Source organism: Callorhinchus milii, unplaced genomic scaffold, assembly GCF_018977255.1.
Source record: "Callorhinchus milii isolate IMCB2004 unplaced genomic scaffold, IMCB_Cmil_1.0 Scaffold4, whole genome shotgun sequence".
Lineage (NCBI taxonomy): Eukaryota > Metazoa > Chordata > Chondrichthyes > Chimaeriformes > Callorhinchidae > Callorhinchus > Callorhinchus milii.
The window spans coordinates 62,020,142-62,047,547 of record NW_024704745.1 but is presented as its reverse complement, the minus strand read 5'-3'; the positions used below and the strand labels follow the sequence as shown (position 1 = coordinate 62,047,547).

General features: G+C 42.9%; 1 protein-coding gene and 1 non-coding gene across 2 annotated transcripts in view; both read right to left on the bottom strand.

Moving 5' to 3' along the window:
* LOC103173148 (PC3-like endoprotease variant B) overlaps positions 1-27,406 on the bottom strand; it is a 200,654-nt gene that overhangs the window by 131,802 nt on the left and 41,446 nt on the right. The window contains exons 3-6 of the mRNA XM_042334413.1: positions 26,309-26,391; positions 18,953-19,041; positions 16,255-16,427; positions 15,098-15,334 (exon numbers count right to left, since the gene is read on the bottom strand). Coding sequence (XP_042190347.1) covers positions 15,098-15,334; positions 16,255-16,427; positions 18,953-19,010 — 468 coding nt within the window. The 5' untranslated portion in view covers positions 19,011-19,041; positions 26,309-26,391. The remainder of the gene's footprint in view (positions 1-15,097; positions 15,335-16,254; positions 16,428-18,952; positions 19,042-26,308; positions 26,392-27,406) is intronic.
* On the bottom strand, positions 6,936-7,007 carry trnat-cgu. The gene has a single exon. It is a non-coding gene; the product is annotated as a tRNA-Thr (tRNA).

Below are 27,406 nucleotides of genomic sequence, written 5' to 3'. Positions count from 1 at the left end.
AAAAGTTTAAAGATTGAAAGAAAATAGGAGAAAACAAGAATAGACCAAAACAGAAGACAATGAGCTGAAGAATTAAATGTTTATTTTGATTAAAAATGACTTCATGCATTTATGTTTATATACTGTATTAGGGTAAATATTGCAATAAACAGACAGCTTCTTATATTTGAGAGTAACTTCATTATGACACCTTTTCAACATCAAAGTACAATGACTTCAAAACTTCAGAAAAACATCTAGTTCAGGGAAACTGCAATTTCCTACATTAATTCTAGTTTATAACGTGCAGCATTCAAATGCCATAAACTGTCAGCTGTGTCTATGATATTGGGCAGAAGTGTTACATTTTGAAAGACACTACGAAACGTCTTTTACACACAGGAGTACATACACTATGGTCTGTAAAGTTGGAAAATATTTTGCTACGAAAGAAAACATTTATCTGCAAGCAGTCTGAAATTAAACCGAAGTCCTTGTCTCCCTTGAGGTCAAATACCGACCTTCAATGTCAGCAAATGGACTTAGCTTCATTGTGCAGTGTATAAACAAGTGAATAAGCATTGAGAATTGTACAGATTCCCTATGCCATACAGTGTTACATGTTTCATAAGGATTTGTATTGTTCAGAGTTGGCATCCATACCTCTGCGCGGAAGAAGGATGCTGATATTGGGGACAAATGTGACGTTGAATTGATTGGCACCTAAAGCACTCAGATCTGCCAAACAAAAAACTATATTCCTGAACCAAATGAGGAGAATAAAGTGCATATTTAGGAATAACAGAATAAATGAAGATTGCAGTTTTTTTGAACTACAAAATCAGCAGGTTGCCCTTGTATAATATTTCACATAGAATAGAATAGCTCGCAGTAATTCTCATGGGCATTGTAACTTTATAGTAATGGAACATTTTCAGATCTTATTTATATTTAGCAAATGTTAATAATTAAAGACAAAAGAATGACCACAGTGAAATCTTACACTGGGATGGGTCATTTATTGTAATACAATTTATTCCTGTCCTTATGATGTTGCAACCATTTTCTTTAACCAACATGGCAGAATTTGCTTTAAATGTACTTGTGAATATACTCCTGCATTTGTGTCACTGTTTTTTTTGGCCTAACACTAGGTCTGGATTGGAGATAAGAAGGGTTTGCTGCACATCATACAAGCTCTGGATAATAGGGAAGATAAATTTACTTCTGAGTTTCTGCTAACTCTGAACTTGTTACTATGATGTGTGTGAGTCCAAAGACATCTCCCATGCTTTGAGGAGAGATGCCTAGTTTTGCCTTATTGAGCAGAGATCAATAACTAACCACAGCAACAAAGGAAATTACGTCTCATTCCTCCAGGATTTTGTAGGATTTTGATTAGTAACAATTAATGATGTCTCCAACTGGGGTTTTCCATAGATTGTGTTGAAAAACAGCAACTTTCAAATCAGGAGCATCTTTCAAATTGCTTTACACAAATGACTTGAAGCCCAAATGGGGGTGGGAGGGGTGTGGGGTGGGGAGAGGGGGGAAAGATTAGCTGAGAAGGGAAGGGAAGAGAAAGGTGACTGGAGTTTCAAAGAGCAAGCCAGAATGGTCCACTGATCATAATAATAATCCTTGCATTTGAAATAATGCCTTATCATGTCTTCAAGATGTCTCAAAGCGCTTTACAGAATATCCTGTAAAAGGAAATGGCTGCATATTTTGTGAGCGAAATGCAGCAGGAAATTGTGCACAGCAGTGTTCCACAAACAGTTGTGGCTTGAGGGACCAAATTATTATTATTTAGTTATTCATTATTGGGTGTAGCTGGTTGGGGATGTGAAGCAGGCCAGTGTTCAGTGAGTGGAGCAGTGGGGTTGAGGAGCTCACAGAATTAGGGTGGGTTGAGGTGAGACATGGAGGTATTTGAATGTGAGGACAAGTTTGAATTCAATCTGCTGGATTTGGGGAGCTAATGGAGCTGAGCAAAGATGGTGGATAGGCCCACAAAGCTTAGCGTGGGAGAGGACCCAACTTCAGAGTTGTATATTTAGGGATGAGCTGAGGAGTCTGGCAAGCAAGGCATTAAAGTAATCAAACTGGCAAATGCTGAAGGTTTGGAGGAGGGTCTCAGCTTTCTAGGGCAGAGGAAATGGAAAGGTGAGCAATATTGCAGAGGTGAGGGAAAGCAGAGCCCAATGTAAAGCTTGAAGGATAGTTGGGGGTTGAACAAGACACTAAGGTTTTGCATCGAGGTTACAAGGTGTGGTCAGTATACGAGACGAAAAAGTGTTCCTGGAGCCTCCCTCAAATACCTGAGCATCATTCATTTCTTCTGATGTCCCGATCACTAAATTAATAATAATCTTCGCACTTGATACAGCATCTTTCATGACAAGAGGACATCTCAAAGTGCATACACTGTAAAGTGTGGTGACTGTATTTTGTAGGCAAATACAGTGGCCAATTTTGTGCAGTATCCCATAAACAGCCATGAGTAAATTACAAAGTTTTATTTAAAGGATTGTTGGCCAGGAGAAACTCGTTTCTTTTTTCAAATAGTGCTATGGGATCTTTAACGTTCCCCTAAACAGGCAGGAACTGTATTTAACCTGATCTGAAGGACAGTATTTCCAACAATGCAGATTTCATTGGAGAGTCAGCTTAGCCTTGATATATAGCTTAAACCTACATCCATCTGATTCAGAGGGGAGAGTGCCACCAACTGAGCCAAGCTACACACACTTCTTCTGATGCACTCATTTTATTGTGTTTTTTTTACAAATCAATCTGGATGAGTAAAAGATAGGCATATCTTAGGTCAACAACAAGAACTTTCATTTATATAATGCCCTTCACGTGGGGTAGCATCCCAGAGCATTTGAGGCTCATAGAAATATTAACTACAACAACTTGCATCAAAATAGAGCCCTTCATATGGGATAGTGTCTAATAGCGCTTAATCCCAATCCCCTTTCTTTCCCTATTACCATTAAGGGGTATGATAATAATAAATAATAATAATCTTTGCATTTGATATAGCACCTTATCACGTCATTTAGATCTCTCAAAGCGCTTTACAGAATATACTGTAAAGTGACTCTGTGTTTTGTGGGTGAAACGCGGCTGTCAATTGTGCATAGCAGTGTCCCACAAACACTCATAGAATGAGTGACCAAATTATTATTATTATGATGAAAGGATAGGGCTTTAGAATTAAAAGATCTGCAAGCACTAATTACTGATGGAACAAGCTCGATGGGCTGAATGGCCTCCTGTTTTCCTATGAAAAACAGGATAAATTCTGATTTTAGGTTCTTTCAATGCCCAATGTGTAAATGTATAACTAGGTGAGAACTCATCTACGTAGACCTGAAAGTCATGGGTTCAAATCCTGGTCTGAGCTCATGACTGTTTGTGGGACATTGCTGTGCACAATTGGCTGCGTTTCTCCCATAAAACACAGTCAATCCATTTTACAGTATATCCTGTGAAGCTCTTTGGGACATCTCGACGATATGGTATCAAATGCAAGGATTGTTATTATTATTATTATCTGAAAATGGTCAGCAGTTCAAGTGTTACAATAGTCCTGGGGAAAATCCGTGAGGGATCCAATTCTTGATCATTATCCAGAGACCATTGCAGGAATGTGAATGTCTGAGTGACGAGAGAAACTGGCTAAGCTGTGAACCATGTCCTCCTTGGTTTAATAACATGCCAACACACTGTTGAAGCTCACACATAAATAACCCCCACTTGACTTTGGAACTGGAAGGTGTCCATCACTATTGGAACTCTATCATAGCAGAAGGGAAAATAAATTGATGGCCTGACATTTCTTAGGCTTAAAGACCATTGGCCTAAAATTCAAGGTTGTGTGGAATTTTGGCAAACACTTAAAAATTAGACTTAATTTAATTTAAGACTGTTTTCCAAAATTCTGCGCAAGGACTAATTTAGAACACAATTTTATTTTTTGGTGCTGCATAATATCTGCAGATTTTTTCAGCTGCCCTTTTCATTTAATTCCATCCGGGAGTCTACAATTCACCCTTTCCCTTGGTTCCTACTTTTCTCTTTGACCGCTCCTTCGGTCATCTTTCCAATCCCCCTCAGGCCCCACTACCTCACACTGCTCCCACCCCCAGCTTGATGCATACCCTGGATTGTCCAACAGCTTGGGATGACTTCCCAATGTGGAACGTCGTGTGTTAAAATGTAAATTTGTTGTAGTTGCATAACTTGCACATTCTGATGAAGGAATGGAAAGGGTGGATGCACAACAAACAACAACAAAATTATTTGTATAGCGTCTTTCACGTCGGGAGGACATCGCAAGGCGCTTGACAGACAGAGTTACAGACCCAAGCTGAGGGTCGGGGGAGGGGAGAGGGCGGGGTGGAAGCAGGGAGATTGAAAGAACGGTCGAAGAGGAGGGTCTTGAGGTGGGTATTGAAGGTGGCGATGGAGGGGCCGAGATGGAGAGACTGCGGGATGAAGTTCCAGAGGGTGGGTGCAGAGTGGCGGAAGGCCAGCCCTCCGATAGTGGGGCGAGCAAGGCGGGGGATGTGAAGCAAGCCGGAGCCCACTGAGCACAGGGAACAAACAGGGTGGTAGGGGGTTAGGAGGTTGGAGAGGTAGGGAGAAACAAGACTCTGGAGGGCTTTGAAGGTGAGGACCAGGATCCTGAACTGTATCCTCTGTGTGATGGGAAGCCAGTGGAGTTGGGCAAGGATGGGGGTGATAGGGTTGCGGAGCCCAGTGTGGGAGAGGACACGAGCTGTAGAGTTCTGGATGATCTGCATCCTGTGGAGGGAGGAGTTGGGAAGGTCGACAAGCAGTGAGTTTGCATAGTCGAGCCTCGTAATGAAGTGTGTATGAAGGTTTCGGCGGTGTGAGACAGTGTCGGAGCCAGGCAACGTTGCGGAATTGGGGGAAGGTAGAGCGGGTCAAGGCGCAGATGTGGGGTAGAAAGGATAGTTGAAGATCAAACAAGACGCCAAGGTTCCGGACTGGCTTAGCAAGGTGGAATGTACAACCATGGATGGTGATGCTTTCAGCGCCTGAGGTGAGGAGGCACTGACGGGAGCCAATCAGGAGAGCCTCGGTCTTGGTCACGTTCAACTGAAGAAAGTTAGCTCTCATCCAGGACTTGATGTCTGACAGTGCCGTGATCCTGGAGTCAAGGGTTGAGGCAGAGAGGTAGAGTTGGGTGTCATCCGCATACATGTGAAAGTTGACCACATGTCTGCGGATAATGTCACCAAGAGGAAGCATATAGATGTTGAAGAGGAGGGAACCAAGGACAGTACCTTGAGGAATGCCACACAATATGGTCTAGGGGCTAGAGGAGAAGCCATCTGAGGAGATGAAGTACAGATGTGAGAGGTACAGCGCGTGGAGGTTGAGGTGAGAGGAGAGGCGTTGGATGAGGATAGAATGTTGACAGTGTCAAAAGCAGCAGAGAGGTCAAGGAGGATGAGAAGGCAGAGGGAGCCCTGGTTGCAGATGGACAGAATATCATTTGTCATTTTGATCAGGGTGGTTTGTGTGCTGTGGGCGGGACGGAAGTCCGATTGGAGGGGTTTGAGAAGGGAGTGGCACGAGAGAAAGGGGAGGTTAGGTTGGAGATGGGGTGGTAGTTAGGGAGTAGAGAAGGGTCCAGGGAGGGTTTTTTGAGGATTGGAGTGAATACAGTGTTTTTTAAAGGGGTGGGAACGGTACCAGAGGATACGGAGAGGTTAATGATGTCAGTGAGTAAAGGGGCAAGGAGGTAGAGCTGGGAGGTAAGGAAGGGGGTAGGGATGGGGTTGAGGGAGCAGGTGGTGGGTTTCATACGGGTTATGGTGGTGATGAGAGAGGAGGGAGAGACAGGTTCAGAGGTGTGGAGGGATGGGTAGGGGCTGGAGTGGGAGGGAGAGATGGGGAGGGGTTAGCAGTAGTTGCAGGGGCAGAGGCAGCTGAGTGGATTCCCTCGACTTTGGATTTGAGGAAGTCCAGCAATGCCTCACAGTTGGCATTTGAGGTGAGAATGGGTGAGGTGTGAGAGGGTGGGCGGACGAGTCGGTTTGTGATGGAGAAGAGGAGCCTGGGGTTGTCTTTATCCTCCAAGATTGTCTTGGAGTAGAACAACTATTTAGTGGAGTTGAGGGCGGAGTGGTAGGATTTGACATGGTCAAGCCAAATCTTCCAGTGGACAGTTAGGTTTGATTTAAGCCACGTGCACTCAGTGGAACGTGCCTGGGCTTTAAGGGAGCGGAGGTGGCTGGTGTACCAAGGTGATTTGCGTGAGTAGGAGACGGTTTGGGAAGAGATGTGTCATGGAGAGGGTGGATGAAGGTAGTGCAGTTGAAGTAGTTTATATGGATTTTCAAAAGGCATTTGATAAAGTGCCACATAAGGGACTTGTAAACAAAATAGAAGCCCACGCTATAAATAGCAGCAAAAATACAAGTCAGGAAGTTATGATGAACCTTTATAAAACACCGGTTAGGTCTCAGCTAGAGCACTGTGTTCAGTTCTGGGCACCACACTTTAGGAAGGATGTCAAGGCATTGAAAGAGTGCAAAGGAGATTTACTAGGATTGAGGGACTTCAGTTATGAGGAGAGGCTAGAGAAGCTAGGATTATTCTCCTTGGAGCAGAGAAGGTTAAGAGGAGACTTAATAATAATAATCCTTACTTTTGATATAGCGCCTTATCACTTCTTTGAGATGACATTAAGAGCTTCACAGAATATACTGCAAAGTGAATTGATTGTATATTTTGTGGGTGAAACGTAGAAGCCAACACCGCAGTGTCCCACAAACAGCTGTGATTGAAGTTACCAATTTTTTTTGAAGGAATTATTACCCCCAGAAAAGCGATCCACAATTGATTAACAACTGGGTTCCTACTTACTGCTTAGTAAACAGAGGCGTGTGGAGTAAGGAAATTTGCCCAACATTTCACCCTGCCAGGAATCGAACCCAGATCTCTCGCTTACGAGGTGAGTGCTCTAACCACTGAGCTACAGGACTCCACAGAATAATCCTTAAGAGAAGTTTTTAAAATTATGAGGGTTTGGGTAGGGTGAACAAAGAGAAACTATTTCCACTGGTGGGTGGGTCGTAACCCAAGGACACCAATTTAAAATAGTTGTTAAAAGAAACAGAGGGGAGGTGAGGAGAATTTTTTCGGATCTGGAATGCATTGCCTGAAAGGAGGGTGGAAGCCGATTCGATAACAACTTTTAAGAGAGAAGTGGATAATTATTTGGGGAGAACAAGTTTGCAGGGTTATGGGGAGAGAGTGGGGGAATGGGATTCAATTGGATAGGTCTTTTCAAAGAACCGGCATGGACACGATGGGCTGAATGGCCTCCTTCTGTGCTGTATAATTCTATGATTTTTTATTAAGATTGAATTTAGGATTTTGTTTCCAAATTACAGCATGAAAACATGCCATTTGCCACAACTAGTCTAAGCCAGTGTTTACACACCATACCACGGCTTCACTTTTGAAAATTCCTAACAATTTTAAATTTATGACAATAATAATAATAATCCTTGCATTTGATATAATGCATTATCACGTTTTCAAGATGTCTCAAATCGCTTCACAGAATATACTGTAAAGTGGATTGACTGTATATTTTGTGGGCAAAATGATGCTCTTATGTCTAAGAACATGAACAATTTTGTGGTGGAGGAGAGGAAGCAGGGAGGGGGGGAGAAAATTCTTGTCTTTGAAGTGCGATTGCAAAGCAATACGTGCTGCAGCCCGCTTGGAGAAATGACCTTGAAGAGATGGTTTTGGCAGCAAAATAGCACCTCTGTACAATAAATGCAGGCACCTTCAATCAATTCAGACTTCTAAAGACTGGAGCACCCAAAAACTTTTAAGGGACCATTTTTAATGCTAATAAAAAGCTGGTGACAGTCCAGCTCTTACTAACATTAAAAAGTGAGCAGCTTCCAGACCGGTTAGCAAGGCTCTGTGCATGCACTAAGGATTGTGTGCACAGAGCTCTCTCTCCTCAGCCCCTGGCAAGAACGATTGGGAACGGGAAGTATAAATCAAGCTGAACTGCTGGTAAAAGGAGGCATTAAATACTGAACAGATGTAGCTCAACAATCTAGTTCTTTATTTTCTAACATGCATCTAGAGGGTCAGTCAGACATAATCAGGCAGCAAAGCTTATGATTTGCCCATAAACAAAATATACTTTTTACTGTCACCTTTGCAGGAAAGTTTAATAATCATCATACAATATTGGTTTTGTCAGGTAGTCAAAGGTGTAGTGAAATGTTCCTGTATGAGCCTTAAAGCACAATTTACTCTCATAATGATAGTCCAGCCAGCTGCTTCCTCTTATTCTGTTTTTATGTTACAGTGCTGGAGTGACAGCAAGCACAGGCGCTGACACTTGAATATCGCTCTTTAGGGCAGCCTTGTGGTTTGTTTTTTCTGGTCGGTGCAGATACTAAATGCAAAATGTTTCTGCGTCAGTGTAAAGATTGGAGAAACCAACTCTAAGGAATCTACTAGGACTGTAGGGTCCCACATAGTCATGGCAGCTCCTATCAAGTAGGCAGCAAAGCAGGACATTTCATACAGGCACAAAATAAGAAGAAACATGATTTATTTTCCAACTATTTTCTCCACTATACTCTATTCTGTTTCCTTCGAATGTGTACAGCTTGACTGACAACCTAAAAGTTTCTAATTCCAGGTATCATTGTTCACTTGTGTGTCTTAACGGTGAATGTTGACAGGTTATTTAACTATGGGACAACAACCTGACCCTGCTCTCAACCAACGTATATAAAAGTACACAGCGGTTTGTGAATACTTTTGAAATATAATAATCCTTGGATTTGACACAGCGACTTATCACATTGCTGAGACATCCCACATTGCTTCACAAGTTATACTGTAAAGTGATGTGACATTGTGGGTGAAAGCAGTAGCCAATGTACGCACAGCAATGTCCCATAAACAGCCATGGAGTGACCAATTGTTTTTTTTGGGGGGGTATTTTTCACCAGGGCACTTGGAGAAACCCAGTTTTCTTTCAAATAGTGCCAAGGGATGTTGACCAAGCAGATGGAAGACCCCTGTAACAATGCAGCATTGCACTGGAATGTCACCCTTCCCCCTCCATCATGTGGGGTTTGAACCCACAAACGTTTCACCCAGAAGCCAGAGATCCATCAAATGAGCCAGGTTGAGCTAGTGATGTGTTGGGCTTTGACTTTACTCCCTCTGTAAACCGAAGAGCACAAACAAGTTTCAAATAAAAATATTTTTCCATCTCTGATAGCTGACGTATATATACTTCCCCATTCATTTCAACACTAGAAAGTGATTTTAATAGATTTATTCTGGGTCAGGGTTCAATAAGCTTGGATTGATTTCAATTGAATGAACAGAATGTTTGAATTAAAACTCATTTGCTTAGCACTAATAGGGCATATTAATGCTTACAACAGTTGATTATTTTGACAGAGGATACACAAATTGAAACCAAAAGAATTGGATAATGTGACAACTGCATGGGTTGAATTAAAATAGCATTATCTGCTTTCATCGCCCTCTTGGTTTAGATTTCAAACTTATCAAACTCAACATCAATCCACATTCACCTATTCTGGCCTTATGACAAAGCTTATTTGTATTGCTTTATATAAATAGAGCAATCTATTGATTTAGAGTAGTTTTTACATGGCCCTGGATTAATTATGTCACTCAGCACATGCAACTGCACAAGGGTCTACAAAATAGGCAGTCACTGCACTTTACAGCAAATTTATGTGGAGAGCTTCAAGATGTTCTCCGAGGACCTTGATCTGCTGGAGGATGGGGAGCCAATGGAGCTGAGCAAGGATGGGATGATAGGCTCGCGGAGCCTGGTATGGGAAAGAACATTCTTTAACATTATGGGCTGCATAATCTGCAACTGCTGTGGGAAGAACTGAGGAGCAAAATGTATAGGGCCCTGGTGAGACCACACCTGGAATACTGTGTGCAGTTTTGATCTTCTTATTTAAGGAAAGATGTACTTACCTTGGAGGGGGTGCAGCGTAGATTTACTAGGTTAGTACCAGGGATGAAGGGGATAGAAACCTATAAGATCATCAAAGGGCGTGATAGAGTAGTTAGTGGGAGATTGTTTCCCCTGGTTGGAGAAACTAAAACCAGGGGTCACAACTTTAAAATCAGAGGCCAGCCCTTTTGCACTGAGTTGAGGAAGAACTTCTTCACTCAAAGGGTGGTGAATGTATGGAACTCACTACCCCAAAGGGCTATTGACGCTCAGTCCTTGAACATACTCAAGACTGAGATAGATAGATTTCTTATTGCAAAAGGGATTAAGGGATATGGGGATAAGGCAGGGTTAGGTTATTAGCTGGAGTTAGATTAGAAGATCAGCTATGATTGAATGGTGGGGCAGGCTCGAAGGGCTGAATGGCCTACTCCTGCTCCTACACATTATGTTATGTTATGTTGGTATAGTCTAGCTTGGATGTGATAAATACATGGACACAGGTTGCAAGGGAAGAATCACAGAATCATAGAATTACACAGCACAGAAGGAGGCCATTCGGCCCATCGTGTCAGTGCCGGCTCCTCGAAAAGAGCTACCAAAATCAATCCCATTCCCCCGCGCTCTCCCCATAGTCCTGGGGAACTTGTCCTCCCCAATGGTGGGGTAATGGTGGAGGTGGGCAGTGTTTCTCAAGTGGGGGAAAGCTGAGCAGATCAGAGCATGGATGGAGAATTTAAAGGACAGTTGGGAGTCAAACAAGAAACCAAGGTTCGGCACTGGTTCCACCAGGTGGAATGTGCATCCATGCAGGTTGATGCTGTCAGTACCTAGGGTAAGAACGCGCTGATAGGAGCCAAGCAGGAGAGGTTGTCTTGTCAATGTTCAACTAAAAAATGTTAGTTCTCATCCAGGACTTGATGTCTGACAGGCAGAACATCACTGGTCCTAGAATCTAGGGTGGAGGCATGTAGATAAGGTTGGGTATCATCAGATGTGGAAGTTACCTGTGTGCCTGTGGATGACATCACTGAGCGGGAGCAAAAAGATAATGAAGAGGAGAGGACCAAGGATAAAGCCCCGAGGAACACTCCATGTGACTGTGCAAGGGCAGGAGGAGAAGTGATTGGAATAGACAAAGTGAAAACAGTTTGTTAAGTAACAGTGAAACCAGCTTGGGGCAGAGTCATTAAGATGCGGCTGAGAAGAGAGGAGGTGAAGAATGATAAAGTGGTTGACAGTGTTAAAACAAGCAGAGATCAAGCAGAACAAGGAGGCAGAGAAAACCCTGGTCACAGATGGAGAGAATGTCATTGGTGACTTTGACCACGGCAGTCTCAGTAATGTGACAGAATGGAAGCCGGATTGGAGGGGTTCATGCGGGGTGTGTTGGGAAAGGAAGGAGCGAAGCTGAGAAGTAACAAATCATTCCAGTACCTTGGAAAGGCAGGTTGGAGATGGGACAGTAAATTGAGAGAAGGAATGGATCAAGGGAGGATTTTTTCAGAATGGGGTGATGACAGTAGTTTACTGCTAGCTGTCTTAGTTTTGGACGCCTCGTTTTGGACTCACTAACCTAGTGTCCTAAGCTAAAGTTTCAAAATAAGAAGTATTGAGAATTTGTAGCGTGAGAAAGTATTAGGGCACCAATACCCTCTTTGAAATTGTACTTTCACATACAGATCATTGTTGGCAATGTTAACGAGAGCACTTACAGCAAGAGGTGAACAAAGAACTGAATCCATGACATAAAGGTCTGAGGGCAAAATCCCACATCGTCATACCCTGTAAAACCAATATTGCTTTAAAATTTAAAGTCATGCCTTCTTAATCAGGAAGCTGGTTTTCTACAATTCTTAAAAAGAACCAGTTCAAACATTATGATTGCATTAAGAACTTTCCACAATTCTGCAACATTTTAAATTTTCAGACACAATAGTCTTACAGGTTAAGACTGTGGTGCAGTATTTGGCCTCAGAATGATGACTGGTCACTAGTTTCCCTTATTTACAACAGAGAATAAGATTAATTTGTCTGCAAAATCGAATTTACTGACAACTGGAGAATAACTGCAACTGTAATCAACACGCACGTTATACAGCTACGCAAGCTCTGAGAGTATGTGTGTCCCAACCCAAATCACACGACCAAACAACTTTTCTTTTTTTTTATTCATATCCAGCTTATTATTTCTCTCCTCAGAGCTTAAGTTTTGTCTCAGCGCTACTACTGTGATTCCTGCCATTATGACTGCTGAGTTGCTCTGCGTTAATGTCATGAAGTAGAGGAAAAACAAGAGTACAGTGTTTTGAAACAGCATCACAGCATGGATACAGCACAGAAGGAGGCTGTTCAGCCCATGTGCAACAGTTTTGTAAAACAGAGAATCATTGAAGTTACATGTTGAGGGGAGACCAATTGGCTCTGGAGGTAACTGCTCTAATCCCATTGGATATATCACTTCAATCCCAATCCCCTGCCCTTCCTCATACTCTATAATATTTTTTCAAGTATTTATCTAGAGGATAAAAAACATTTCAGTGTATTAATTCACTGCCCAGCTGGGAACGCCACAGCTTGCAGCCTCTGAATTTACCACTAGCTAGAAGTTAAAAGAGAAGAGAGTTTCTTCCAGTGTCATGGCCAACAATTCCCCCAGATAAAATTGATTGTTTACTTCCTGGCTGTGTATGGCTATTGCACAATTCAACTGCTGCATTTGCCTACAAAAATGCACAGTCACTGCACTTTACAAAAATTCCTGTGAAGCGCTTTGAGATGTCTCAACCACGTGATAAGGCGCTATATCAAATGCAGGGATTATTATTATATTCACAGTTTAGCACCTACAGAAGCAGAAAATTAGACACTTGACCTCCATGGGTGACTGTGGGGGTATTGCACCAGCAGAGCTGATTGACAAAGTATGAACAACAACAAAAACAGCAGCAACAAAATTACATTTGTAAAGCGCCTTTCATGTCGGGAGACCAGATCGCTGGGCTGCTGAGATTGCCCCGGTTGCGAACAACTACAGCAACATCTTGCATTTACATAATGCCCTTTCCGTAGGATAGCGGATAGCGTGCTTCACAGTCAATGGGTTTTGACACTGAGCAATAAGTAAGGGGGAGTCAAACAGTTACGTTTTAAAATGGGATTTGAAGATAGAGAGAGCAAGGAGCAGGGATAGAGTTCACAGGTTGGGGGCATAATAATTGAAGGCTCAGCCACCGATGGTAACATGCAGAGGATGCATATAAGGTCTGAGCGGAAGGGTGGTGGGGGGGGGAAAGGGGTGTGGCACAAGTAGAAAGAAAGGTAAGTGCTAGGGTATGAAGGGATTTATATGAAAAGGTAAGGACCTTGAAGAGAATCTGTTTGGAGACAGTTTGAAGAAGGCCATGGCTAGAAGATTAGTTATATTCTGTCAAGCGCTCTGGGACACTATCCTGCATGATGGGTGCTATATGAATGCAAGTTTTTGTTGATCAACTTCAACACCTACCCAGCAGGAGATTGGCTTTGGGAGGAGGCAACATTGAGGTTATGTTGAATCTCTACAAACTCACTTGATAGGAGATCTAGAAATGGTTTAACAATTTTGGTCTAGGTTGTCTTATTTCTTAATTAGATTGGAGGGAAATTGGGAGGTGATTCTTTCATGAAGTTTGTTTTACTGGGGTCCCAGGTCTGTGAAACGCTTTGAGACATCCTCTCAATGTGAAAACTGCTATATAAATGTAAATTTATTGAGACACCTTGAAGATGTGATAAAGCGCTATATCAAATGCAAGAATTATTATGATTATTAAATTGTATTATACATTGTACTGTGTTTATAAGGGACTCCTTAACCTTAATAAGGAAATCAAGGCACACAAATGAGGTTCATCTGGTCACTACAACCTGTGAGAGCTCTACTCCCAGAGCACAGCTTTGTATATATATTGACCCATCGTCACTATTGCATAATGCACACAGTTGTACCTTTCCCTCAGTGGATACGTTATAGTGAACATGTAGTATGCTTCACAAACCAAGATATATAAGGGTACATCTGTACCCAAAATATCCTTGCAGATTCAATACAACAAAGGAGATACTGTGTTTGTTGTTGTTGTTGTATCTCCTTTGTACTTTACAGGCTAAAACAACATGTGACTGAAGGCTAACTACAACAACAACTTGCATTTATATAGACTCCTTCATGTGGGGAAGCGTTCCGGAGCGCTTCAATGCTGAGTGTTTGGGATTAGCAGATAGGTTTGTATGTTGGACGGAGTTCTAATAAGAAGTTGGTCACCCATAAGTCCCTTAATGTATTATAACTCTGACTGAATTTAAGGCTTTGGGATGTCGTTAGTTGTATAAATATTTTGAATTTTGACAATTAGTACGTAATTTATTCATTAATATAAACAGGATACTGGTTTTGTCTTCACAACTCGAAAAACTCTGAATCTTGTCACTGTGGGATTGGATATAAAATACCAGCTCTGTGACATTTGTCCTGCCTTGGTAACTGAACAGAGTGCGGTGGCTGTCTCAACATCTGGGCTTTAATTTATAGTATTCTATTAGAATTCCCATTAAATGTACTGACAAGTAGAGAAATCCCTCAAATAATAATAATAATAATCCTTGCATTTGATATAGCGCTTTTCACGTCAGGAGGACGTCCCAAAACGCTTCACAGAACACACTTTAAAGTGAATTAATTGACTGTATATTTGTGGGCGAACGCGGCAGCCAATTGCGCACAGCAATGTCCCACAAACAGCCGTAGATTAAAAATGACCAATTTATTATTGTTTTTGGTTTTGGAGGGATTATTATTAGGCGTGTGGAGAAAGGAATCTTGCCCAAGGTTTCGCCCTGCCTGGAATTGAACTCAGATCTCTAGCTTGCAAAGCGAGTGCTCTAACCACTGAGCTACAGGACTCCATCTGGATTACATAGGGCGATATTAGAACAGTAGTATTGGATACTGAAGAACAATACCGATGATATAATACTTCCATTTTTAATATATAATACTTCAAGTCACTTGCACTTAGCTTATATAATAGACTGACTCACCAAAGAGTTCTCATCTTCTAGGAAAGAATATGAATAGGCACTTGACCCTCCTGTAGGAACTACAGCCATAACAGCTGCACAAGCCTCCGAGTAGAAGGGGCTGAGGCCAAGGTTACTGACAGCTCCGACTGCCACTGTATAAATATTGTTCACATATCCATCAGTGCCACAGTGATCATTAGCCAGCCCGCCATTTCCTGAGGCCCAGATAAAAATATTTCCTTTGCCACCGCGACCCTAAAAAATAAAAAGGGAACAGATTTTTCTTAAGCAAAAGACACTTTATTTAATACATTCAGTTATGAATGATTGCCAGATTCACAAGGTGTTTTTGATTATAGCATTTCAATTATAGCATCTTTCACTTACTAGGACTTTTTTTTGTACGCCTATTCCAAATGCACTGGGACATTAATTGTAAAGTTATCTGTGATGTTAGCACTTTATTCAAGGGGATCCAAGTGCAATTATTGAACACATAAATGAACAGTCTATCAATCTTTCAATTACAGCATACATTTGCAATGAATTATATTCTTCTGCAATATATCCCTCATAACCTGCAATAACTCTGGTTTGTTATTTGTAGCTAAGAATTAAAAACACTGAATATCAAGCTTAAGTAAGCAACTCTCAGTTACCTGCAGTGAACAGCTTTAACATGCTAGCTCTGACAATACCCCTATCCCGTCAAAATGAACACCTCCTTATTCCAATTAGTTCTACAGTTTATTTGCAACAAAAACACTCAGATCCTCAACTGTAATGTATGCTACCATAGATACCACATAAGCAGTCACTGAATTTATTTCACCTTCCAAAATAATTTTTCAGTTACAGTCAGTACAATACTTTTGTATAGCGCCTTTCACATCGGGAGGACAGCCCAAGGTGCTGGACAGTCAGGGATTTGGAACCGAGCAGGGGATTTGGGATGAGGAGGGTCGGAGGGCCGGGTGGGTAGGAGGGTGGCCAAAGGTGTGGTCGAAGAGGAAGGTCTTGAGATTCACCTTGAAGGAGGCAAGAGAGGGAGCAAGACTAAGGGAATGTGGAATTGAATTCCAAAGGGTGGGGGCAGAGAGGCTGAAGGCCCGACCACCAATGGCTACGGCATTTAATAAAAACACAAAACAAGGATCCATTTCCAAATCTCTGACCTTTTCTGCACCTTCCTTCAGAGCTTTGGTTGTCAGGTTTCTGGGTCCATCAAACACCATTCCATTGTCATTGGGTCCCCAGCAGCAGGTGTAGATATCGATGTAGTTATTGTTGTAGGAGAGAGCTGCAGCTTCCAAAGCATCAGTCACTTTGCCATCCAAGATCCGAATACCTGAAGCACAAAGCAAACAATTCCCGACTGTTTGTGGGACACTGCTGAGCGCAATTGGCTGCCACATTTTGCCCACAAAATATACAGTCAATTCACTTTACAGTATATTTTGTGAAGCGCTTTGAGACGTCTCGAAGACTTGAAAAGCGCGATATCAAATGCAAGGATTATTTTGTTATTTATTATTTAATGCAACCATATACCTTATTTGTAAAGGTTAGAAAATGTAATTTTTTAAATTATTTCTTACATTTAATGGGAAAAACTTTTCTTGCAAAATACAATAACTGTCAAAAAAAGAAGCAGTGGACATATCTCTCGCTACAAAGCTAGGAATCCTTTCGATAAGAATTGTTTAACAATGTCTATTGCAATGGGTGCTTTTTGCATTTGAGTACTAACATTCAACCAACGCTATGAGGAGTTTCTTCAAAGCTGATCTCTGACAGTGGTACCCTCCTTTGGGGGAGGTAAGCAGGGTCTCTTCAGAGCTGAAATGGCTCCAAGGTGACATGCTTGACAATGGAATGCTGGAAATCAAGCCAACCCTCTGTGGTGCTCTCGGTACTACAGTTCCCGAGCTAGGCAGATCCACAGTACCTCAGAACACTGCTGATGACTGACCAGCCAGTCTAGCTCATGAATAGGACCTTGAGGGACAATCACTAGGACAGATATTCTTCCCACTTTGCTCCTAATGGGTAGGACTGTCCTACCTGGACAAGCAGTGGGAATCTTGCAAGATAGTGCTTTCAATGGCAAGCTCTACGGTTTTAGCTGGTTGGTCAAGATTTTGGGGCTCCAGAGTATGTGTTGGGGTACTGCTGGAGTTTAACTCACTAAGTTGGATAGCTTGCCATTGAAAGCATTCTCTGAAAAGATTCCCAATGTTTGTGTAGCTAGAACTACCCTCCCGGTTAGGCTTTGACTTGCAAGGTTTACAGGATCTGAGTGGGAAGAGTCCTTGACCCTCCAATTCCTGTCGTCAAGCCAAACTGTCTGGTCTGTCATCAGCAGTGCCCTAAAGTACTGCAGCTCTGTCTGGTGCAGGAACCGGATGAATGGGACCTGGACAGAAGGTTGACTCAATTCCAAGATTCTGTTGCCCGGCATGTCACCTTGAAGTCAGCTCAGCTACAAGGAGACCCTGCTTACCTACTTCCCAAGGAAAAGCTCATCATCATCATCGGATCACTGGGGTTGCAGGCAACATGGTGTTGTAATGCTTTAAATAAATCAAATAAAACAAAACAAATTTAAAACGAAATGTGACAATCGCAGCAGCAATGGGAGCAGAAGTCACACGGAGAGAAGCATTAAAGTTCAAAATGAATGCTCCAAAGTGAGTGTCCCAGGGGATTTACAACTCAGTGACAGCCACTGGCGAGTGATGACATTGATTCAACCCTGATCTAATGTGTTTTAATGCTGCACTGGAACTTTGTGTTGCAGATCATTCTCTCAGAATTAAGAAACCAAGGTGAAGGGCCAAGAAGCAGAGTTCAGGATACTACCAAGGTCAGTGCTGGAAATGATCATACTCCAGGTTTAGATTGAGAAAGTTGCTGACAAAAGGCCTTTCAGAATCCAAGGAAAAGTGCGCAGACCTGAGCTACTCCACTGAAATAAAAATTTTGAATAACTGAATTTTAATAATTTGACAAAAAATTAAATGATCATATTTGGATGAGATGTTCAACTGAGTTTCAGTCTACTCATTCAAATGGATGTTAAAGATCTCATGACACTACTCGAAAAGAGAAGGGAATTTCTCCTGGTGTCCTGGCCAACAATCTGCCCAGATAAAATTAGTCATTCATTTCATGGCTGTTTGTGGGACATTGCTTTGTGCAAAATGGCTTCTGAGTTCACCTAATACACAGTCACTACACTTTACAGTAAAATCCTGTGTAGCGCTTTGAGACAGCTTGATGATGTGATAAGGAACTGTAAATATTAAATGCAAGAATTAATATAAGAAGTGTAGTCAAATCTACATTTAACTCACTCTTGGTATCATTGGCCTTTCCCTCATCCACAATGGCAGCTTTAGGAAGATAATAGGAATAGGTCGTTCAGACCATCCGTTCTGCTCCTACTATTTTGTTACATCATGGCTATATTTTCAATCGAATTTTAGCACTGTATCTCCATATCCCTTAAACTCTTATTTCTAAAGTACCTCTTTGTTTCCCTTTTAAGTGTACCAATCAATTCTCCATCACTCGTTTCTGGGGTGGGACATTCCACATGAGCACATTACCACAACCCAGTGCATTCCAGCAGCAACAACTTGCACACAGACTTGTGATGCTCAGTGACTGTGGTGTTTTTGCTCCAGTACAGAAGACAAAAAGACAGAAAAACAATACAAGATTGGGTCCAGGTTCTGGTAGCACTCCTTTAAAATTCAATTACCCACAAATATACAGTCAATTCACTTTACAGTCTATTCTGTGAAGCGCTTTGAGATGTCGATAAGACGTGAAAAGCGCTATATCAAATGCAAGGATTATTATTATTACCTCCAATTCTTGCATTGAATGCGATTCCAACTCCACAGAAACTGTTGTTAGCCTGCATCGCTACTTCTCCTGCACATTTGGTTCCATGTCTTGATGATCCATGTAAAGAATTACAGGAAGAACAAAGTCCATGTGATTTCTCTGCAGATGTGTTTTATTAATCTTTTTAAGGCAAAGCTAACCATTTCCAGCCTTGAATCCAAAAATAAATAATAAAATACACTTTATATTGCCCTCGTCAGTCTTCCATGTTTTTAAAAAAAGGACAATTAAGAACTTTTTTTGCCAATTTTTATCCCTTTTCTCTGCTCCTCTCTTAAAGATGGTGATTGTTTTTGAGGTTTGGCTCCATGGGAGTCAGAATCCCTCTGGTATAAGGAAGAATCCTCAAACATTTCAACTGTGGAGAGCATCACAGTTTCTCACCCAATGTCAACACGAGTAAGGTCAGTGATCATAGGGATGAAAAGTCTGATCAGTGATGTGTTAATTGTCACACTGTTGAAAATTCTACCCTGTTGATAACTAAACACTTTGGCTGATCTGTGGGTGTGAAACCTCCCCCGACTCAGTCAAAATGAATGGGCTCAAAGCCAGGTCCTGGCTCAGATCGTAGATTTGGACTGTCAGTTAGCAGCATACCATCTTAACTCAACCAAGTATCAGATTAAAACTATTCAGAAGTTCAATGCTGCCCAAACATTGTGATGGAATCAAGAGTCACAACTGCAGACCGGTTGATGGCCTTGATTCTCAACAGGACAGATTTTCTTTTTAAACGTCAGTGTTAATGAAAACCATATATAACTTTTGTTTGGAGACTCTTAAACTGTGATGGGATTCTGTGTGTGTCAGATACCTGGCTCACCAAAACAACAACAACAACAACAAGATTCCATTTATAAAGCGCCTTTCACGTCAGGAGGACGTCCCAAGGCGCTGCACAGTTGGGTCATGACCCGAGCAGGGGGCAAATGGTCAGGGTGAGGGGAGGGAAGGGAGGGAGCGAGGAGGGGGAAATGGTCAGGGTGAGGGGAGGGAAGGGAGGGAGCGAGGAGGGGAAGAGAGTCGAGAGGGGAGCTGAAGGCACGGTCAAAGAGAAAGGTTTTGAGACCGGCCTTGAAGGAGGAAAGGGAGGAAGCAAGGCGAAGGCACTGGGGGATGGAGTTCCAGAGCCTGGGGGCTGAGAGGCTGAAGGCCCGACCACCGATGGTAGGGCGGTTGGGGCGGGGGACGTGGAGCAGAGGAACGGAGGGTACGGGCAGGTAGGTAGGGGGATAGTAGGTTGGAGAGGTAGGAGGGAGCAAGGCCGTGAATGGCCTTGTAGGTGAGGATGAGGATCTTGAAATCAATCCTCTGGGGGATGGGGAGCCAGTGGAGGCGAGCGAGGGTGGGAGTGATGTGGTCCCGAAGCCTGGTGCGGGACAGTACACGAGCTGCAGAGTTCTGAATGACCTGCAGCTTGTGGAGGGAGGTGGCGGGAAGGCCGGCGAGGAGAGAGTTCCCATAGTCCAGCCTTGAGGTGACAAAGGCGTGAACCAGGGTTTCAGCAGCGTGAGGGGTGAGGTAGTGCCGTAGTCTGGCGATGTTCCGGAGGTGATGGAAGGCGGTGCCAGTTGTGGTGCGGATGTGAGGGAGAAAGGACAGCTCAGGGTCGAACAAAACGCCGAGGTTCCTGACTGGCTTTGAGAGGTGGAGAGTGCAGCCTTGGATGCTGATGGTGTCAGCGCCTGAGGTGCGGAGGCGCTGACGTGAGCCAATCAGGAGGGCCTCGGTTTTTCGCACGTTGAGCTGAAGAAAGTTGTCTCTCGTCCAGGACTCGATGTCGGACAGGCAGGCTGTCAGGACATCGGTGGTCGTGGAGTTGAGAGTAGAGGAGGAAAGGTAGAGTTGGGTGTCATCCGCATACATGTGGAAGTTAACTCCATGTCTGCGGATGATGTCACCGAGGGGGAGCATATAGAGGGTGAAGAGGAGGGGACCGAGGACAGAGCCCTGAGGGACACCACATGAGACAGTACGGGGGGTGGAGGAGAAGCCATTCGTCGAGACAAAGTGAAGACGGTGAGAAAGGTACGACCTAAACCATTCAAGGACAGTGCCTTGAAGGTTGAGGTGGGAGGACAAGCGGTGGAGTAGGATAGCGTGGTCGACCGTATCGAATGCTGCCGATAGGTCGAGGAGGACGAGGAGACAGAGGGAGCCCTGGTCACAGATGGTCAGGATATCATTGGTGACCTTGACCAGGGCAGTTTCTGTGCTATGGGCAGCACGGAAACCTGACTGAAGGGGTTCGAAAAGAGAATGGGTGGAAAGGAAAGAGCGCAGTTGGGAGGCGACAACTCTTTCCAAGACCTTGGAGAGAAAGGGGAGGTTGGAGATGGGCCGGTAGCTTGATAGCTGCGACGCATCAAGGGAGGGTTTTTTCAGGGTGGGCGTGATGATGGCAGTTTTTAATGGAATGGGGACAGAGCCAGAGGAGAGGGACAGGTTGATGATGTCAGTGATATGTGGGGCAAGAAAGTGGAGCTGGGAGATAAGGAGTGGAGTGGGGATGGGGTCAAGGGAGCAGGTGGTTGGTTTTAGGGATAGGATGAGTTCAGTGACAGAGGGTGGGGAAACGGGTACGAAGGTGTGTAGGGGAGGATGGGTAGGAGTCGGAGTGTGGGAGGGAAGGGGTGGGTGGTGGGTGGAAGTTGGAGGGGAAGTGACCGCGGAGCGGATTCCCTTGATCTTGGATTCAAGGAAATCCAGCATCTCCTCGCAGTGAAGGTTGGAGGAGATGACCTGCGCGGGGTGGCGGGGGGACGGAGGAGTCGGGTTGTGGTGGAAAACAGTAGCCTGGGGTTGTTCTTCGCCTCCAGGATTATCCTGGAGTAGAAGGACGACTTGGCCGAGGCTAGAGTGGAGCGGTAAATTTTGAGGAGGTCCAGCCAGATTTGTCGGTGGACCGTTAGGCCAGATTTGACACAGGTGCGTTCAGCAGCCCGCACCTGGCTTTTCAGTGAGCGGAGGTGGGTGGTGTACCAGGGGGAGGAGCGGGAGTAGGAGACAGTGCGGGAAGTGATGGGGGCAAGAGTATCGAGTGTGGAGGAGAGGGTATTGTGGAGGAGGGAGAGAGGAGAAGAGGGGTCGGTGAGGGTTGAAGGCCAGAGGGAGAGGAGTTCAGAGGACTCCAAGGCATCGGTTAGGGATTGTGGGGGTAACTTCTTCCAAGGGCGGTAGAAGATGGTGGTGGGTCTGGTGGAGGTGGGGAGGGGGGTGGAGGAGGTGAAGGAGATGAAGTAGTGGTCAGAGATGGCCTTGTCGGTAATAGTGACATCCGAGACACTGAGGCCCCGGGTGATCACCAAATCGAGTGGGTGGCCGTGACTGTGAGTGGGGGAGTTTATGTGTAAGGAGAGGTTGAGTGAGGAGAGCAGGGAAGAGAAGTCTGTGGAGATGGAGCAGGAGGGTGTGAAGTGTAGGTTAAAGTCGCCCAGGATGATGAGGCGATCAGAGCAGAGGCAAAGAGATGTGAGGAGTGTTGAAATGTCAGAGATGAAGGTGGGAGAGGTTTTAGGGGGCCGGTAGAGGAGGAGGATTTTAAGGGAGAGGAATGAGGGGTGGGAGAGGGTGAGGTGCTCAAAGGAGGGGAAAGAGCCAGTGGAGTAGGGGGATAGGGCAAGTGGTGTCCTTGAGATAAGGGCAACACCACCCCCACGGCGGTTGGGGCGGGGGATGTGGTGGGAGGTGTAGCCGGGTGGCGTGGCCTCCGTGAGGGGGCCGTGAAAACAAAAAAACAGGGTTAGTTAATACCTCACATGTCACAAATTACATCCCATAGAATGGTAGAAATGACAGCAAAGGAGACACTTTGGACTACTAACCGATGAAGAGTGGAAGACAAGTTTTACCCTCCACTGCAGTGCCAGGGTGTGCTGCATTATTATAGGAGTGCATTGCAGAAGCGGAAGTAACAAGAAGATGTAAGGGTGAAGACGATCACATAGGTGGGGAAGAGCAAGGATGTGAAGGATTTTTCAAGTGAGGATAAGGATGTAGAAGTCAATCTACTGGGAGGCAGGAGTAATTGGAGCCTAGCAAGAACAGGAATGATGGGTATATGATCTTTTGTGAAGATAAAGCTACAGAGTGACTTTTTGGATGAGCTGAAGATTGTGGATTGTGGAACTGGGTATTTGAAAAGTCGACTGTAGAGGTGACAAAGGCATGAATGAGGACAAGTCCACTGTGCAATGCTCCAAGATGCTATCCTGCATAAAGGGAACAATATAAGTGCATTTTTTTTCATCAGGCATGATTAAAACATTATTCAGTTAATTATATAGAGGCAACACAATGCAAATTATTTAGTCAATCCTTGACTATATATCACTGATGGAAGTAAATATCAGTCTGGCAAATGTTCTACAAGCCCATCATATGCAGGTTACCAGTGCAAAAAGAACTGCTTCCCTCAACTGCATCATCTTAGTCAATGATATTTTCACAGAAAGAAACCAATGGAAACAACTCTGTGACATGGAAGATCATTAAATGGCGTTGTGCTAATCCTGTCAAGGCAAACTCCATGTTATAATCCACCCAGAAAGCTTGGGATGTCTCAAATCTACTCAATGCAGCTCTTGAGTTCAGGATAGATCTGTGTATTCCTGTCAAACCTCGACTCTGGTATCAATGAGGTCTAGCCTTTTCGGAACCCTGCTAGAGATTGAAGAGGAAAGAGTCTTTCCCTGCACCTTTGTACCCTGATTTTCAAATTACTTTGAACAGATTTAAATACTGAGGGAGATCAAAGAGATTATAAGTAATCCCATTAATTATTAGTGTAAAATTGTTGCAAAGGTGGTTAGTCGCAAACACTATGAAGCAAGCGAAAAATAAACACAAATAATTTTAGTGCACTTTTCTATGAGGCACTTAGGCAAATTCTCACCACAGGCAAATTCTTCACAATCAACATTCAAACAGTCTCATATAGTTGCTGGGAATGAATGGGGACTTGTTCTTTTTACACCTGCTTGTAATTTTCAAGGTCAGATCTCCCTGCTCTCCTTTGGCTTTCTGGACTCGTGCTGAGAAGAGAGGTGAACAATCTACTTCCAGGTCTTTACAATGTCTTCTTTGCTGCCTGATAACCAGTGTAGAGTCTGAATTACCACATCTGACATTTCCTATGCTTGCATCATAACTGCTCAGTGCCATTTTTCATCCATCTAAAAAGCTAACTGCTTTTAGAAACTGGTTTCCTTCATTTCTGCAGGTGAGGTGCATTGGTAGGTTTTGCTACTTTTAATTCTTCATGTGGGGAGGGGGGCTAATCAAAGTATTTATTAGCAGGATAAAACATCTGAGTTGCAGAAATGGAAGAATCCATCATAGATATATTAGGAATACTGTAGTGGATACAGCCATGAAGAAAGGTTGGAAAGGTTAGAGCTTTTCACTGGAGTAAAGATGATTGAGAGGGGCCTGATAAACTTGCTTAAGGTTATGAAAGGATTTGATAAAGTGAACATTAATAGTATTGTTGGCCAGTACAAAATGAGAGTGCATAAATATAGGATAGCCAGAAGCACATCTCATGGGGAGTTTAGGAGGAACTTGAGGGTGAAGGGAATAGACATAGGCTTTAGGTATAGGAGAGGAGATTAGGACGGGTGGACCCTCATTTGGAGTACAAACATCAGCATAGACAAGTTACGTGAATAGCTTGTTTCAGTGCTAGAACATTGTCTATAATTCTATGTGAATGGAAACACTTTCCGCTAACTGGAAGTATGTCACGCTGCCTGGCAAGAACACCTCTCTGACCTGATCCAATTCCCTAATAGAGTTTTTGTTGGTCAGTGGGAATTCTAACAGAGCACCTCATTAAGAAATGCCTCAACTTAAAACCTAAGACGTAAAATAGATTCAGTAACCATTCAGATTTTTTCTATTTAAATTTGCAACTGTCAGCTGTTCTGTTCAGGAGAATTCATTTAAATCTTGGCTAACAAATATCCAGCAATTGAGTTATGTTCAATAATAGAGTGTTGTTTTACATTATTCCTGGTTCGTATATTGCTAATAACTAAGGGGCATGATGTCAGGATTATTATTGGAAGACTAAACGAGAGGTTAGAAGAAACATCCTGTTGAGGTGAGTTAGGAAATGGAATGAGTAGTGAAATGGCTGAGACAATAAAAATATTTAAGTGGCAATTGGATAAACATTAATGCTGACCAATAAAAACAGGGTATAGGGTTAAGCAATGATTTGGAAAAAGAGCAGATAACTTCAGAGGAGAAGATAGCACCAGCACAGGCTCAATGGGCCAAATCCCCCCTTCTATGGAATCCAACTGTGCCTCTGTAAAGCGCTCCAATATGTTATCCTTCATGATGTTCACTTTATTTAAATACAAATTATTGTCATTGAATCTACATGCTTGATTCTATAGACTGGGTGAAAGCTTAATGATAATGGCTCATGTGCACAAATGTTTGTACGATAGCTCTATGGAGATTCTTCAATTCAGCAGTACAGAATTCTGATGGGAAAATGCTCTGAATTTTGTATTGATGTTTCCTTCCCTGGTTACAAAATACACAGTGGTGTTCCAGGTGTCTAACATTCAAATAGGACATCAATGCCGGTGACTGCAACGCAGCAGATTTAACTTTCAAATAGTTATAACCGGTGGCATGGAACCTAATCAGGTCAATATAGGCCACTAATGGTAGAAATTATGTATTGGCCAATAACAGTAATGCATGCCAACCTTAGAATTTATTGTGCCTTGTGTGAGAGCATGAATGAATATCATCAAAAGATTAGTATCATGGTTTTATACTAAGCATAAAAACTGATCAATCAGATACACCATTGGTGACCGTGCTTCAGCCACTTCACCCTGAAGTTATGGAACTCCCTCCCTCAATCCCTTTGCCTTGCCCCCTCTTTTCCCATTTTCGGGTTGCACCTGAAGACCTTTCTATTTGACCATGCCTATGGTCCCCTACCCCCTCCCGCTGACTCAGCATCGGGCTCCATCATTGTTAAGCGCTCCAGGATGCCGCCTGTCGTGGAGGGCACTATATAAATGCCAGTTGTTGTTGTACACTTACTTGGATGAACCACTGGCAAATCAGCTTTGCTTTTACATTTTAAAGCATCTTATACTCTTGCTTATTACAAATAAATAAAAATAGGTTATACAGTTTATACTTTCATTGATAAAGAAGGCTTCATCACTAGTTTTACACCCATATTACATGTCCTTTGTATCATTCTAGTTTTTCACAGTGAATTCAGTCAAAATCATTCACATGATAGCAATTTACTGTAAGCCAGTTAAAATATCTTACCCATTCAATTTGTCTGAAGAATTAGGAATTGGATCATGTAATGTGTCAAAATGGTCATTGAAATCAAAGCTGGCTTGGGGGTCCTGTAGAAATAAAATAGTAAGAATCAGCACTTTCCTTTATACAGCTTAATGGCACTAACCACTTCCAAAGTGCTTTGAAAATGTGATGACTGCCAGAGTGTAGCCTTTTAGTGCCAATGTTCCACCTAGTATAAGCCTATAAAATCATTTTGTCTGAAAATGTAAGATTGTTCAGAACCGTGGAAAACTCTTAACTTCAGTCTTAGTTTGAAGCCAAAATTCAACAGATATGTTTAAGAAACAAAGAATCAGTTTCTAAATGAAGAGTGAACTCAATAATTTTCCATATTTTCTGGGTGATCTTAACATTTTAAGACAAAATGGACTTACAGGATAAGACTATGTGGAAGTTCAAGCCTTCTGAGTCTTTACAGACTCTTACAAGTACATATTATTGAAAACCTTGAGAAAAATGACAAAAAAACTTTGCTGGATATTTGTGTATTAATAGGGTCTTTGCAACATTAGGTATTGCATCAATTTTATGTGAGTTTGTTGCTTACAAATAGTAGTGCAAATAATGGAATATGCACAAACTTTTGAAATTATCTTTTCATGAAGTGCGGTGCAAAACATCAGTATACTGCTGCCAATTATAACTTACCTAAACTTTTAGATATAGATGCTTTCTGTTTCAACCATTGTTTCCACATTCTCACCACCATCGGCAAAAAGAAGTTCCTCCTAAACTCCCTTTTAAATCTGATACTGACTATCTGAGATTTATGCACCCTTGGTTTGGTCTTACCAATAAGTGGAGACAGCTTATTAATTTCCACTTTATCAAAGCCTTACATGATATTAAACACCTCTGTCAGGTCCCCTCACAATTGCCTTATCTCCAAAGAAAAAAAGATCTAACCTGTCCAATCTTTCTTCATTCATTCATTCATTCATTCATTCCTAGAAACATCTTAATAAATCTACTCTGCACTCTCTCTGAACCTACAATACTCTTTCTGTCGTATGGCAACCAAAACTGCACACAGCTCTCCAAATATAGTTTAACCAATGT